At 36.5% G+C, this 17,242-nt stretch overlaps 1 protein-coding gene across 4 annotated transcripts in view; it reads right to left on the bottom strand.

Annotated features, from left to right (window-relative positions):
• The window catches only part of LOC120525127, a 124,336-nt gene extending 122,703 nt beyond the window's left edge, over positions 1-1,633 (bottom strand). For all 4 annotated transcript variants that reach the window (XM_039747173.1, XM_039747191.1, XM_039747182.1 and 1 more), the window contains exon 1: positions 1,523-1,633. In XM_039747173.1, the coding sequence (XP_039603107.1) occupies positions 1,523-1,547 (25 nt within the window). In that variant the 5' untranslated portion in view covers positions 1,548-1,633. The remainder of the gene's footprint in view (positions 1-1,522) is intronic.
• Positions 1,634-17,242: the final 15,609 nt, after the last annotated feature.

The following is a 17,242-nucleotide window of genomic DNA, read 5'->3' as shown; positions in this document are numbered from 1 at the left end:
AAGTTAGTTAAATACACTTAAGACCTTACGATTTAAAATTACGGAACACTGGCAGCAATACATTAAGTATAACAACACTGCAAAATATTTTGATAGGAAATTTGTTTTAAGAAATTATGTATATAAATTGTAGATTGTTATTTCTGAGTTGAAATTATAACTTCTGAAAAATACTCATGGCTCAACGGAGATTGGCAATAGACAGCGCCTAAATTTAAAGAAAAAAAAATCACGTGAAGTATTGCAGAAGCATAGCATGTTGTCAGCAACTTTTTGTTCAATTAAAAACATCACAAATTTTGATTGTAACCTGGATCACTGTTTTATGGTGGTCAAAGATTCAGTAACCTTACTGGTTAAAATTTTCAGAAGTCATAATTACTACTGACTGACACAAATTATTGTTACATTTACAAAGTTTTCTGTATGCATCTTCAATAATCTCTAAATATTTTAATTTTCTTTTAACATTACTTAGAATTTTAAAAATATGGCATGTTAACGATTACTGCATTCCAATACAACTTTGAACAACATCTACCACCTGATCATGCAACTGCAACATGTGTGAAAGCAAAAAGACAAAACACACAGACATCTTATCACACCTCCAATAAGCACTCAAAAGTACAAAATTATATTAATTGAAGCCAGAGTCGCACATAATGTGATAACTGTGCAATGTTTCAAAGGGCATTTTACACGTTGTACTTAACCTTGTTAACCTGATTACATTTATGACAATACAGAGCATTTTATTCCACCGTGTGACACGTATTTTCTGCCAATAACGCAATGAAGTACTTTGAACCTGGTTGGCACAATACTTTAACACTGCTGCCTCCCATTTCCTGGCTAATTCACTGAGTTTGTGCAGCCAGCATATTCTACCTGTGTTCATGTATTCTGTTTTCCTCTGCTCTTATGGTGTTTAGCAGCTCTAAATGGATGTTGGTTGTGTGCAGTGTAATAGAGTCTGTGCTGTTCAGTCCTGTAAACAGTAAACAGAAAAAAATCTGACAAATGCCAAGTGTGTATAGGTCGTGAAACAAACGCGCATGCGCTACAACCGCAGACACATCAGCTGCAGTGATTTTCCTTCTGGTTTCGTTTCGTGTGCGGTTAATGTAAAGATAGTGTTAAAAGCAAGTACAGTACAGATAACTGTTACGTGAAACAACCACAAAAACTACACTGATGAGTAAAAATTACAATTTAATTAGAGACAATTACATGTATGGATTAAATTTACGTAGTGCGTGTGTCTTACGCGAACTTTAACTGGTGTCGACATCCGTGATATCCCACTTCTTAGCCTCGTGTTATTGTCTGCATCAACGCACGTAATGCCGTAGCTAAAACTGTCAGGTTGATAATGTAGACTAAAATTACAATTACTTATCAAGTACAAACATACACTTCTCTATAAAAATAAGATAAACTAATTTCATCTCTATATAGCTTATACAGAAACACCGTTCGTCACGTAGTTCAAAAAATTATGACGTCAGTTATTGCGTACCTTTTCCGCAACTTTCAGTTACCATTCTTCCCTGTCACTCCTGTTTTCGAACGCGGTCCACCTGTAAAAAAAACTGGAAGTCCTTAAGGTTGTTTGACGCTTCGGGGTCACCGCAGAGCAAATTCCCGACGCGATGTTGTGGAATACGAGACTTGCTGGTTGTCGTTGTACTGTTAATGAGGATTAACGCTGGCGTGATAAATCCAAGTACGGAGACGAGACTCAGCGCCCATCACATGATCACATGAAACATGATGCACTTTGGCCGAGTTTCGTAATACTGTACAGCACATTCGCAGCTCTGGCACTTTATCAGAAAGCCACCAAGGTAAGAAATTTGTTTTCTTATCTATATTCCGACGTCGAATTTAGTATTAAATTATATGGATTTGTAATATCAATCAAATACGTTGTATATATATTTTGTATGAAAAAGTTCATTTTACTTTTATTTATACATGTAAATAGTTCCTGAACCCCCTGAATTTTTGAATGCGTTCGAAAACTCCAATGGACGGATTTATTTACAGTAGCGGTTTATGACTGTTGTGTCAGTGCTGGGCTGGCATATGTTCTCTTTCGCTCATTTGCAAGCAGTCTAAGGCATGTGTCGGAATGTCATGTCGCCAAGTTTTGTAAATGTAATTCGGTAATTTTTGGTATTAAGTGCGATTGTAGTTGTGCATGACTTGTTGGACACCTATTTTTCACAGTGCATTCAACGGGTTGAAAAATGGATGGATGGATGGTTTATTATGCACATTATTTTGCTGAAATTGTAAGCGTTTGAACATTTGCAGTTAGTGGATATATTTATTCATTTTGATATTAATGTTTAAAATGTAATTTATATTTCGTTGGTAGTCTGGTAGAGTGCATAAGGCCTGATCGATACCCTTTTCTGCAGATGGGACACCTTGAGCCAGTACTACCTATATAGCCTCCAAACCTGGCGAGGCTAAATTTGATTAACTAAATCTGATGATGGATGGATAAAATACACAATTTTGCTATTACTCCTTAAATATATTAGATCTGCCTTTATCCATGCCAGTTACGTGAAACATTAAAAAAGAACTATGCAATACTTATATTGTAGCCAGTACCGCCGCTCCCTATACGCAGAGTACGTAGTCTGCGTAGGGCACCAACTCCCAGGGGGTCACCATCCCAGCTGCTCAAAAAAAACGTTTTTATATATTATAATAATAAATTAATATTAATAATATACATATACAAATAAACAAAAATATAAACGTATATATTGCATTTTACGGTGAACGCAGAGTAGGCTAAGCACACGTGATGACGCGCGCCCTCATGTATTTACTTTTATTTGAATTAAGTTCTATTTTGGCCCCTATAGTAGGTGTTTTTTTTTTATTTTATTTTTACATCCGTAATATTTGGGGGAGGGGGCACAAAAGTAAATTTCTGCTTAGGGCACCCATTTGGCCAGCAGCAGCCCTGATTGTAGCACTGCATCAGTAAGGAACATATTTGCATCAGATATTTGAAATATTAAAACATGCTTCAATTTAAAAATTTGAATTCTAAATATTCTCTATTGTAGATGGCTCGATCCCTAGTAAAGGATAAAAAATAACATACTCATAATCACTTACACTGAAATACTCTAAAGCGATACCCCACATGCTTATGTATCAAATTTGTCATATTTAACCTTCTGGGAGTGGTATTTAGAAGGTTAGGGCTACCAGTAAAAAGCAGATATCAAAAATCCTATCATATTTGTAACCAGCAACCTTGAATTAGCCTAAAACAACACTTAGTTCACACGACTATATTACCAATCTTCATTTTTTTGAAGTTTTGTTAAATGGATAAACTTTGACAACCTCATATTCCATTAGGGGGTAAATGAACCACTGGAGTCCGTTGATGTGGTATACACAACTTCAAGTACATCTGATCATTTTTGCCAAAGACCTCTATTGGTTTATTCTTTATTGTAAAGGTTTAATTTTCTAAACAAAATGTAATCCAAAATGACCTAAAATGATGGTGTTTTTGGTCTGGAGGGTCAAAATCAATGGTAACCCCAAAAAGCTTGACATCTTGCCTAACTAGTCATTAAGGCACATCAAACAGTATATTTTAAGTGGGGATTTTCTTGAACCAGTGAGTCAGAAAACAATAGAAAAAAAAAACTGAAGTGATTTGAAAGCATTCATAGTTAATTCTTATGAACAAAATATGATTAAATGGCTTGTTAAACTGACTGTTGTCCAATGTTGGTCACTGTCTGTTCCCATTAAAGCATAAACTCAATTCTGCGTTTAAAAATGAGATTGCATTTTTTCCCAGCCATCAATACAAACCACATGGTGTAAGTAACATTAAAAAAAATGTTTTTGCATGGAGTATTCCTTTAAATTAATAGGCTGAAAACCAGAGCACAGATGTCTAAAGTTTACCAAATAACATCAGATGGTAGTGTGGAGAATTAAGAAAACTCTTTATCTTGGTCCACTGTAAATTTTATTTCAAATTAATAAATTGATGAAAAAACTCTCATTGATTTAAATTTAATCACATTTGATTTAAAGTTAGTTAAATTTAAATAAAAAATCTGAGTAAGCATGCAAAACTTTTTTCCCCAATGTTTGTTGCACCGATTTATTTTGTTAATAAAGTAATCGCCGTAAGACTACAAATGTCAACATTTTCCCCAAAACTTAATACAGTAGAGTATTCATCAAGTGCACCACTTAAGTAATTTTAACTCTGTACCAGAACAGGAAATTCTACTTTTGGTTTTTAAAATAAAACCATCCACACGTGTCTTACATTCAGTCCCATTTTAAGTTAGTGTTGTGGTGTGAAGTTTTGTGTATAAATTAGTGCTGGGCGGTATGACCAAAATTCTATATCATGGTATTTTTCTAAATTATCCCTGATTCATGGTATTCGACGGTAGTTTTTTCCCATGAATGAGTGGATGTTAACCACATTTTTCACTACAATTACTGCAGTAGACTGGCTAAGAATAACCTATTCCACTGTCATGGGTATTGCACATTGTACAAAAAAAATTTTAATGTGCACACATGTATTAATATATGTTTGCATGGCCCCATAAAGTGATAGTTGTGAAGGGGGTGGCACTAATGAAGAGAAGGAATCACATTGCATGACAGTTGCAGTCAAAATATTCAACCTTTGTACTGAACAAATTTTGAAAAAAAACTTAAAACTATAATTTTGACAACATATTTTAAACCATCCAAAGAGGCATTTAGACTTAGTAAAATATCCAGAGGTGCTTGTCAAAAGTTGTATTACACTGAACATTTCTAAGAAAAGGAATAAATAGTAAATAGTTTTTGTAAACCAACTACACTTTCTGTTAATGTTAACAATCTCTGTCCACTGACATGTTAAAGTGACTTTTTAAACAACTTTACCATCATTAAACTGCATAATATTTAAACTAATAAATAATAACAATAAAATAATAGTATTATTACTGATAGTTGCACTATTACTTCAAAACTTCAAGCCCAGGTGCATTACACAGTATTCACCAAATAAAAATAAAATAAAATAAAACAAGTGCAACTTGGTGATGACATCTTTACCAACTGAACCATCATTTAGGCAAACTGCATTAATATGGACCTTGCTTCAAGCTAAGCTATATATATCTATACTAATAAAAGGCAAAGCCCTCACTGACTCACTCACTGACTCACTGACTGACTCACTCATCACTAATTCTCCAACTTCCCGTGTAGGTAGAAGGCTGAAATTTTGGCAGGCTCATTCCTTACAGCTTACTTACAAAAGTTGGGCAGGTTTCATTTTGAAATTCTACGTGTAATGGAACCTATTTTTCTCCATATACTGTAATGGACTTTAGCTCGATGGCTTTGGGGGGCGGAGCTGCGTGTGACTGTGACCGCAGTATGTAGAAAAGAAGGAAGAGCTCCTAAAGAACGCTGAAGAAAAACGCTGAATAATTTATTCGCGAGATACAAGTTTAATGAGAAGACACGAGGTATAAATGAGACTTTGGATCACTTTGTAACAGAGTTAAAATTGCTGTAGCGAGAAACTTTTAAGTGCCGGGTCTTAGCTAACATTAAATAAAGCCGTGGACATCGCGAGATCGCACAAGATAGCACAGGTACAGCTCAGAAGTTTCGATGCATGTACTCCGAGCGGCTCACATGAACTGACTATGAACGCAGTACACAGAGAAAGCAAGACCTCTAAAGAGTGCGGAGACTTTTGATCATGTGATTGTGTCTGCAAAAAGTGGCGTTTCCTGCATTGCAAAAATACTACAATAGTCGGGCAGCCGGCGCGCGCTTGCTTAGATGTGCCAGCCTTTGAGACGCTGACTGCGCTTCTTCCTTAAGTGAAAGTAAACACTTAATTTTTTTCCCCCTTCCCATGAGCTATAGCCCAGACAACTGTAAACACTGGATCCCATTTCTAGACCGCGGCAAACTAATATTAAGGCGCTTCGCACTTTCTTTTACACGTATACGATTATGAGGTCGTCAGGTCGGATTATGAAGACGCGCACAAGAGTGGAGGACTGACAGAGCCATCCCGGCCAGTTAATGGCAGGGCCGTCTCTCCAGTCTACACGAGACCCGCGACGCTCATATCGTCAGCGAAGACCTCTCTCTACACTATATAAAAGAAAAAGGCAAGTTTCCTTTCTTTACACCTTTTTTCATTTTATCCCAAACCAAAGCCTTTCTCTCTTAACACTGCAGAGGACACAAAAATGATTTTCTTTTAATTGCTGGTAATGCCGGTAAGGCACATTACCAGAGGCAGAAATTTGGACGTTCACATAGAAAATGTAATTTCTATACCACAGCCGTCGTGTAGCGCCTTTCAAAAGGGATCTACTACCGAGAGATGATCCATATACATTTTAGCTGCTGTTAGTACTACTTACCTGTTATGTTATACCGACTTTAAAATGTAGCTTACCCGAAACCACTCCAGTGGTGCTCAATGTATCTTTACTTCTTAAAACGTTAATGTTTTACTGTTTAATAACTTATAGACTACATTTTATTTTTTTCCCTTGCACTCAGTGACCAAAGCTATACACACACATATAGACACATACATATATACATATACACACACACACCTATCTACATTATATATACATACATACACACACACACATATATATAATTTGTGTGTGTGTATGTATGTATGTGTGTGTATATATAATGTAGATAGGTATGTATATATACCTATATATATATATATATATGTGTATATATATTTATATGTGTATATGTAGATATGTATATAAATATGTATATATGTATATATATATGAAGATATGTATGTGTATATATATGTATATAAATATATACAGTGGGATGCAAAAGTTTGGGCAACCTTGTTAATAGTCATTATTTTCCTGTATAAATCATTGGTTGTTACGATAAAAAATGTCAGTTAAATATATCATATAGGAGACACACACAGTGATATTTGAGAAGTGAAATGAAGTTTATTGGATTTACAGAAAGTGTGCAATAATTGTTCAAACAAAATCAGGCAGGTGCATAAATTTGGGCACCGTTGTCATTTTATTGAATCCTATAATGAGAAAGAGTATTTAAGGGGTCAATTGTAAGTTTCCCTCCTCCTTTAATGTTCTCTGAAGAGTAACAACATGGGGGTCACAAAACAACTCTCAAATGACCTGAAGACAAAGATTGTTCACCATCACGGTTTAGGGGAAGGATACAGAAAGCTGTCCCAGAGATTTAAGCTGTCTGTTTCCACAGTTAGGAACATGAGGAAATGGAAGACCACAGGCTCAGTTCAAGTTAAGGCTCGAAGTGGCAGACCAAGAAAGATTTCGGATAGACAGAAGCGACGAATGGTGAGAACAGTCAGAGTCAACCCACAGACCAGCACCAAAGACCTACAACACCATCTTGCAGCAGATGGAGTCACTGTGCATCGTTCAACCATTCGGAGCACTTTACACAAGTAGATGCTGTATGCGAGAGTGATGCAGAGGAAGCCTTTTCTCTGCCCACAGCACAAACAGAGCCGCTTGAGGTATGCTCAAGCACATTTGGACAATCCTGGGCAGGGCACATGCATCATTTTCAAAACATTAACCGAACAGTGTTTTTTTTATTTATTTTTCTGAATACGTTTTTGTTAACTTAGTTCAGTTCAGAGTCGTTTCAATCAATATATTTTGACTTTCACTTTATATATTCAGGAGTGAGTTTATATATTACGATGTTGACTTTATATAATCAGGAATGACTTTATAAATTCCGACGCTGACTTTATATATTCAGGTTTTGACTTTATATATTCGGGAATGACTTTATATATTCAAGTTTTGACTTTATATATTCCAGCGCTGACTTTATATTTTCTGACACTGACTTTATATATTCAAGTTTTCACTTTATATATTCAGAAAAAAGTTTAGACTTTATGCATACCGACGCTGACTTTATATATTCAAGTTTTGACTTGATATATTCTGACACTGACTTTATATATTCAGAAAATCAATGTATTTGCCTGTTTGGCACCCCATAGTACAAGTATATGTGTGTGTGTATATATATATATATATATATATATATATATATATATATATATATATATATATATATATATATATACCAGCAACACTCACTTTTCTTTTACTTCTCGCTGCCAAGCTTCGGTTATTTTGCTATATATATATATATGTGTATATGTGTATATGTATATGTATATATATACTGTATATATATATATATGCATATATATGTATATGTATATATATATATATATGTGTGTGTGTGTGTATATGTGTATATATATGTTTATATGCATGTGTGTGTGTATATATATATATATATATATATATATATATATATATATATATATAGATGCCAGCAACACTCATGACAATGACAAAACAATTATATTGTCAATCATGTTACGTTTTTATTAAAATGTTTCCTTTTCTTTTTCATTACTTCTTTAACACACTACTTCTCCGCTGCGAAGCACGGGTATTTTGCTAGTAAATAATAAAACTGCAACTGCATTTATAATGCTATTTGTGGTATAGCCCTGCGGAAGCGTATTAGGGCCACGGTGAAGAAAAAAAAATATGGACATAAGGAAGAAAAAAACAAACTATATGTCGAGAATAAAGTCGACATGTTGACTTTATTCTCAACATTTTTACTTTAATTTTGACGCTTATGTCGAGATTAAAGTCAACATTTCCACTTTATTCTCACCGTTTACGTCGAGATTAAAGTCGACATGTCCACTTTATTCTCATAGTTTATTTTGTCATTATAGCAGAATGTCGTAAACTAAACTTCATCCTAAAATCAATGTTTAATTTACTAGATTTTCTCAAACCCCGTCATAAGTTAATGTAGCACATTAAATGCTTTGTTTTAAGTGTTCCTCAACCCAGTTGTTAATCACTACGCTTCTTAAACTGACTTCCTCCGCACTAAGAGGTAGCGCAGGCAGGGATCGCCACACAGAACACATTCACTTCATGATATTCCTGCTCTCTGAAAATTTAGAATTTTTAGAATTTAGAACTTGATATCATTTTTAGGATAGGCAGGTATTAAACATGCACAGTAGTGAGGCGGTAGTGCTGCTCCTTCGCAGTAAGAGGTCCCCAGGTGTATGTTCAGTGTAGAGAACTTTATGGCAGGTGTGACGAGGCTCCAAAATACTGGATGTATGAATGGGTATCACACAGGTTTAACTTAAATATTGTGTAAATGTTGGGATTATGATGTGGTGGTCGGAGACACGAACACAGAATTCAATGGATGTTCTTCTGAGTGTGTTTTCTTTATTGCATGCGTGCTGTCTGCCTGATGTACCAAAACCCCAGTTCCTATCCTTCCTTTTTCTTTTTCCACATAACCAACTACCACACGATAAACGTCTTTGTGAAATGAAAACTAGTTATAAACTTAGCCCACGGAGTGTTCAGAACTTTAAAAAAACCTTTGTTATACATGTTTAATTATGCCATCCATTCAGGGTTGTACCCATCCCAGCAAGCATTGTGTGCGAGGCAGGAGCAAATCCTGAATGAGTCGCCAGCACATCGCAGAGTGAATACGAGCAAAACATACACTAGCAGGGTTAATATAGCATAACAAAACCTACGTGACTTTAAGCATGCCGAGTAAATCCACCAGAAAACCATGCAAATTCAAGGCAGGGTACACCCAAGATACCCTTTCTGCGAGGCAGCAGTGCAACCTCCATGCCACCGTGCCCCCACATGATTAATACATGCTTTAATGCATTTAATTATGAAAATTATATCAAGTATTTATCTTAGCATTCTAAATGTTCAGAGAACAGGAATATCATGAAGTGAATGTATTCTGTGCGGTGATCGCTGCCGGTGCTTCCTCAGTACAAGAGGAAGTCAATTTAAGAAGCACGTACCGATTTAATATGGCTCGGGGAACACTTAACACAAAGCATTTAATGTGCTATATAACTTACGACGAGGTTTGAGAAAATCTAGTAAATTAAATATTCATTTTATGATGAAGTTTAGTTTACGATGTTCTACTTTAATGACAAATTACGAGGATAAAGTCAATATGTTGACTTTAATCTATACTAATAAAAGGCAAAGCCCTCACTCACTCACTCACTGACTCACTCACTGACTCATCACTAATTCTCCAACTTCCCGTGTAGGTAGAAGGCTGAAATTTGGCAGGCTCATTCCTTACACCTTACTTACAAAAGTTGGGCAGGTTTCATTTCGAAATTCTACGCCTAATGGTCATAACTGGAAGGTATTTTTCTCCATTAACTGTAATGGAGTTGAGCTGGAATGGCGTGGGGGCGGAGTTTCGTGTGACATCATCACGCTCCCACGTAATCACGTGAACTGATTGTCAACGCAGTGCGTAGAAAACCAGGAAGACCTCCAAAAAGCGCTTAAGAAAACATGCATTATATAATTGAGAAGACAGCGAAAAACAATAAGAAGCGAGCGAGTGACATATACTACCATATTCATGACTGCTGCTACCTCGGAAAGAAAGCAAGGTGTAAACCTAAACTTTAAATTAAGTTCATAGACAGGCTACCGCTGGCGTTTCACATGCCCACAGGTAATGCGGGATACAAGTTTAATGAGAGGACGCAGGATATAAACGAGAGTTTGGATCACTTTGTAACTAAGTTCAAATTGTAGGTGAAGGGGTGTGCTTATGCAAATTCCGAGAGACTGTGTTTGTGGGGGATTGACGGATAAGGCGGGTGGGGGAGTCACGTCATCATCTCCCCTCCCATTTACCTCATTTCGCTCTGAGCTGAGCTCCGCGCCGTCGTCCGAAGCAACTTTGTCACACTGCCACCAAATACTCCCAGAAAAATCCACAAGTTAATACACACGCTGTTTCTAGAGTTTCTACACACTGAATCCTCCAGGCACTACTTACAAAAGGTACATTGACAATCGTGTTACGTTATTTTTAAAATCTTTCCTTTTCTTAGCACAAGCACAGCTGAGAAGCTTCGATGCATGTGCTCCATAAGCGTTAAAAATAATGCATTTAATCACACTTTGCATTACAAGCAAAGGGGAGCTTTTGTCAATGCATGATTTCCTGGTACACGGATTACATTGATCAGTGCATCCCGATTCATTTTACCCTCGCACCACCTTAGTTTGAGAAGAAGTATGAAAAATATGAGGTTAACACAGAAAAACAGATCACCAATTCAAGCTTTATGAATAATCGATTAAGCCATCAATAATTGTTTTGGTAAAGCCATCCTCCTTCCATTTTATAATTTTTCCGCCACTAGCCATGATTAAATGAGCGGTAAATAAAGTAAGAGCAAAGCGAGGGTGACTTATTTAGGCAGGCATATATATGACAGCAACACTCATGACAATGTCAATCATGTTACGTTATTATTAAAATGTTTCCTTTTCTTTTCATTACTTCTTTAACACACTACTTCTCCGCTGGTAGCGGGTATTTTGCTATATATATAATATATGAATGACCTCCAAAGAGCACTGAGACTTTTGATATCATGAACGTGTCTGCAAAACTGTAGTCTCCTGCCCTGCAAAAGTCGAGCAGCCAGCGCGTGCATAGCTGTGCCGCCTTTGAGACGCTGACTGCGCTTCGCCTTAAGTCAAAGTGAGCACTTTTAATTTTTCATCCTCCCCTGCGCTATAGCCCAGACAAGTGCAAACACGGGACCCCTTTTCTACACCGCGGCAAACTAATATTAAGGCGATTCGCACTTTCTTTTGCACATTTACGATTATGAGGTTGTCAGCTCGGATTATGAAGACACGCATACGAGTGGAGGACTGACAGTGCCATCACAGCCGATTAATGGCGGGGCGTCTCACCAGTCTACACAAGACCCACCCCAAGACTGTCCCCAAAAGGCGATCATAGCGTCAGCGAACACATCTCTCTATACTATATAAAAGAAAAAGGCAACTTTCCTTTCTTTACACCTTTTTTTCCTTTTATCCCAAACCAAAGCCTTTCTCTCTTAACACTGCAGAAGACACAAAACTAATTTTCTTTAAATGCCGGTAAGGCACATTACCAGAGGCACAAATTTGAACGTTCACATAGAAAATGTAATTTCTATACCACAGCCGTCGTGTAGCGCCTTTCAAAAGGGATCAACTACCGAGAGATGATCCATATACATTTTAGCTGCTGTTAGTTGCTTACCTGTTGTGTTACACGTCTTTAAAATGTAGTTTACCCGAAATCACTCCAGTAGTGCTCAATGTACCTGTACTTCTTAAAACGTTAATGTTTTACTGTTTAATAACTTATAGACTATATTTTATTATTTTTCCCTTGCACTCAGTGACCAAAGCTATACACACACATATAGACACATACAAACATACACACAAGTATATGTATGTGTATATATATGTATGTATGTGTATATATATATATATATATACACACACACACACCCCATCTACATTTTATATATATATATATACATATACACACACACACACACACACACACACACACATACATACATACATACACACATATATATAATTTGTGTGTGTGTATGTATGTGTGTGTATATATGATGTAGATAGGTATGTATATATATAAGTGTATATGTAGATATGTATATAGATATGAAGATATGTATGTGTACTGTATATATATGTATATATACTGTATATATGTATGTGTGTGTGTGTGTGTGTGTATATGACAGCAGCAATCCAAGCTGTGAGAAAACGGTAAAAAGGAGGCGTGTCAGACGTCGTGCTACATTTTCTGATGCAGCTAGATGAAAAAAACTTTGTGACGCTGCCGCCAAATACACAAAACAATTACTTTGACAATCATGTTACGTTATTTTCAAAATGTTTCCTTTTCTTTCTCTTTCCTTCTTTAACACACTACTTCTCCGCTGCCAATATATATATATATATATATATATATATATATATATATATATATATATATATAGATATAGATATAGATAGATAGATAGAGATATATATATATAGATAGATATAGATAGATAGATAGAGATATATATATATATAGATAGATAGGGATATATATATATATATATATATATATATAGATAGATAGATAGATATGAGAACAACACTCATATCAATGACAAAACAATTACATTAACAATCATGTTACGTTATTTTTAAAATTTTTCCTTTTCTTTTTCGTACCTTCTTTAACACACTACTTCTCCGCTGCGAAGCGCGGGTATTCTGCTAGTCTTGACATAAACGGTGAGAATAAAGTAGAAACATGTCACACTATTACACAGCACCCAGGTACATTACACTGTATTGAAAAAAAATAAAACAAGTACAACTTGGCTTGCAGTATTATTCAGTAGTATAGAAACAATATTTATACATTTGAACATAATGGTCCACATCCGACCTTTTAAAACCAAAGTATCTCCAGGCAACGGACATGACTCCTTTTTTCGGCAAAAGTTCTTCTGTGTCATCATGTTCAACTTTTTCGTCAGCTTCAGTTTCAGAGTGTTCTCTGTCCATTTTCACCTACACTACTGCATGTACACCGTTGCATGCCTATTTAGCAGTGTAGCAGTGAAAAAGAGCCCCTGCAAAATACCTCAGTGATTAGCGGTGTAGCAGTGAAAAAGGTCCCCCCTTGAACAGTTTCCTACTGCGCCACATTCTGAACGACGTTTAGGCAATTTAAACCGGTGTTGCGGTATAACAAAAATCCATATCATAACAAAAATAAAAAATGGTTCTCGGTATGAACCGGTATACTGCCCAGCACTAATATAAATTGATAAATATTTGTGTGTCTTTATTTGTAAGTTAGACAAAGTAATGTAATATTAGAATTTTATTGGTGAGAAGTATTGTTTACAGCAGGGGTGTCGAACTCCAGGCCTGGCAGGCCGTAGTGGCTACACGTTTTCATTATAACCCTTTTCCTAATCAGTGACCAATTTTCACTGCTAATTAACTTTTTCCCCATCACTTTAATAGCCCTGTTAGAAGAGTTCAGCCCTCTGAATTCATTTCTTTCTTCATTAAATGACAGCCAAGCAGAAAAGAGATGTGAAATGAGCTAACAGATGACCAGCTAAACTGGGGCTTCAAACTTCAACCAATTTCACTCCAATCACTTTCTTAATGAGAAGCCAATTCTTGCTGTTAATTAAACCCGTTATTTAATTCCATGGCTTGTTGCTGCTCTCATTCTGCCACAGCACACATTTTGAAAACTGTTGTTTTTCTGTTCTTTCTAAGAGCATCGTCAAAATGTTTTGGTGACCTGAGAGATCAACCTTACCAAGACAATCACCTCTCTTTAATTTCAGATATTGGGTAATAGGCACAGGGGAGCTGGTCATGTGGTGGCTTGTTTTGTGTCTCATTATTGTTTGAGTGCTAATTAAAGAAAAGGAAACAACTATGGGGCCTGAGTCAAGTTAATTAAAAGAAGTAATCAGCAGCAAAAACTGTTCACTAATTAAGAAGATGGTAAGAATGAAAACCTGCAGCCACTGCGGCCCTCTAGGCCTAGAGTTCGCCACCCCTGGTTTACAGAATCCCTCCAGCCCAGTCTTTATGACTGACTGAGGGATTTTATGACAGGGCTGGGGGAAGAGCCTAATACCAGTTTGTTATAAAGTACAATACCTTATAAACAGTGGTAAGTCTATGAGATTTGAGGCATTCTGACAAAGGCTATATATTAAAGTTTACAAAAGGGGAAAGAAGAGTAATATAGAACTCTGCCAAGACATAACAGTTAGTGAAAAAAACTAATTTATTTTGCTCATTACACCCTTTATCATCATCATAAATAAACTAATTCATAACATAGCTCATGATCCAATAAAAGTTGCTATTGACTGATCCTTATTAAAGAAATCAGCTTTAGTCTGAAAAAATACTTAGTAATTAGCGACCAAATTCAAATATACATGTTTATTCTTGTGTTATTGATAAAAAAAATGTAGCCTTGCAACTTCTCTTTCTCCTTAAACACTAAAGCCTATTAGAAAAAGTTCAATCTGGCTTTAACACTTGTCACAGCACAGAACAGGCCTCCTTTCATGACAAAAATGCTGCAGTTATGCTTTTTGATGTACTGTAAGTGAAATGTTTGATTCTGTTGATTACTCTGTTTTATTAAAAAGATTTAAAATTTATGCTGGACTGTTAGGCTGCATTCTTGTGTAGTTTAATTCACACTTTTTGTATTATGTGTGGAATTTTAATAAAATGGAGGAAATGAAAGTAATGGAGATGTGGCAGGAGTAAGGAATACAAAGTGAAGGAGACTTGAGGATTCAGGCATTTTAGTAAAAGCCAGGGGATGAGAAAATGTTTTTGTAATTATTTATAGTTATAAGTTGAGAGAACTTAGTCTACTTAAGTTGACTGCATGGATAAAGAGTATGGTTGTGGAAGTTTAAAGAAGTTGAAAAAAACTATGAAATGGGTAGTTAATGATTTTCTTGTAAAAATAAGTAGCGTACACATGTGCGCATTGGGAGGCTTAAACGCTCAATGGTCATGGACAGTCAATGGTCATTTTCCACCGGAACACAAGAGGGCAATGTTGACTAACATCTTTTCTGTTCTTCCCTCTGCAGGCCAGAAGGCTTTACCACCCAGGACGTCACTTCTGGTGTCCACCTGCCTGGACCCATCTTTTTCTGTCAGAGGTCCTTATCAGCAGAAGTTCCACCATCTTGAGGCAGTCTACTTGGAGACTCTTGTCTACATGATGCTTTCTTTTGTTTTTCAACACATTTATAACCCACATTTTGTTTACATTATACAGGATTTACCTTCGGGTGCCCCAACATTTCACCATTTTGGTGCTTTTTCTTAACAGGAGCAAGAAAAACATTAATTTCTCATCTGGGGATAAATGTTGATCGAAGCATGTGCCTGGAAAAGGTTGGGCAAAAGGAGTAATTTCCAGACGATCCAAGACTCCTATGAAAATGGACATATAATTTTCAAAAATCCCAATGAAGAACTGTGAGACAACTGTATATTTCAAAGGCCTCTCCTCGGTTGGTATAATATGCTCAATTATACAATGTATTGTGGACTATGGCCGGCCGTTCATCCCGGTACCCCCACGCTGCTAGATGGAGCAATTCCGGCAGCATGGAGGTGCCCCGAATTCCAGCAGAGCATCATGGATATTGGAGTTTTCCTTCACAGCCCTGCTGGATACCATGGGGGCTTTCAAGGGGATGCTGCAGGGAGGCTCAGAGACTTGTATTTGCCGTATAACCCGGAAGTACGTCCTAGTCACATGGACAGAGGAAATGATGTGCTTCCGGGTTGAAAAAGAAGTTTTTGATCTGACCCGGAAGTGCTAGGAAATCTCATGGGCTGAGGGTTCAGAAGCACTTCCCGGTCAAGGACTATAAAGGATTGTGGGAAATCCCAGACGGGGGAGCTGAGCAGTGGTAGAAGGGTGGCAACGCGTCTGGGAGTGGAGGATTGTGATTATTATTGGAGTATTGTTATAGTTAATGAGTATTATGGAGTGGAGGGTGCTTTGTGCACTATTGTGACCTAATAAAACAAATTATTGGACTTTTACCTGGTGTCTGGCGTCTAGTCTGAGGGTTCAAGGGGACGACAGTGCCGCCTATCTGTCACAGTATGTATCTCTATATATCTATATTTTGTTCCATATTTCTCTTGTCTTAATATCTCCACCATGGTTACTGGGCAGGGATATGTAAAGGTTCAAAGAACACAATCACTAGTGCCCAGTTTGATACAGCTTTTCATTAAGATAAGCTTAAAAAAAAAAAGTACATCCTCGATTTTGTGTTATTTATCAGCAGAATGAAAGATTAAATTTAGATTTTTGGGAATGGTAGAATGGCATTTGATACCACAAAAAAGGGGAAATTACATATTCAGAAAATTATACTGAAATTAAAAACATTATATACTATAATGGTGGACTGCATGATAATGTGCAGTGAATACACTTGACTTTTTGTACTCATTCTCTGTATGTTTAGCATTCGTTTGCTCAGAGGTTGATGCACTTGCTGCTTCATGAGCAGCTCGTTTTCTCCACTCTAGTGGCCCGCTTCTTCTCTGATTAAGTCAGTTTTTGTGTTGCAGTTACTTAGTACGTTTTTCTTCATTTTTCAATTAAT

This window comes from Polypterus senegalus, chromosome 1 (assembly GCF_016835505.1).
Source record: "Polypterus senegalus isolate Bchr_013 chromosome 1, ASM1683550v1, whole genome shotgun sequence".
Taxonomy (NCBI): Eukaryota; Metazoa; Chordata; class Cladistia; order Polypteriformes; family Polypteridae; genus Polypterus; species Polypterus senegalus.
Note: the sequence above shows the minus strand (reverse complement) of the source record. Positions and strands in the feature narration are given on the sequence as shown.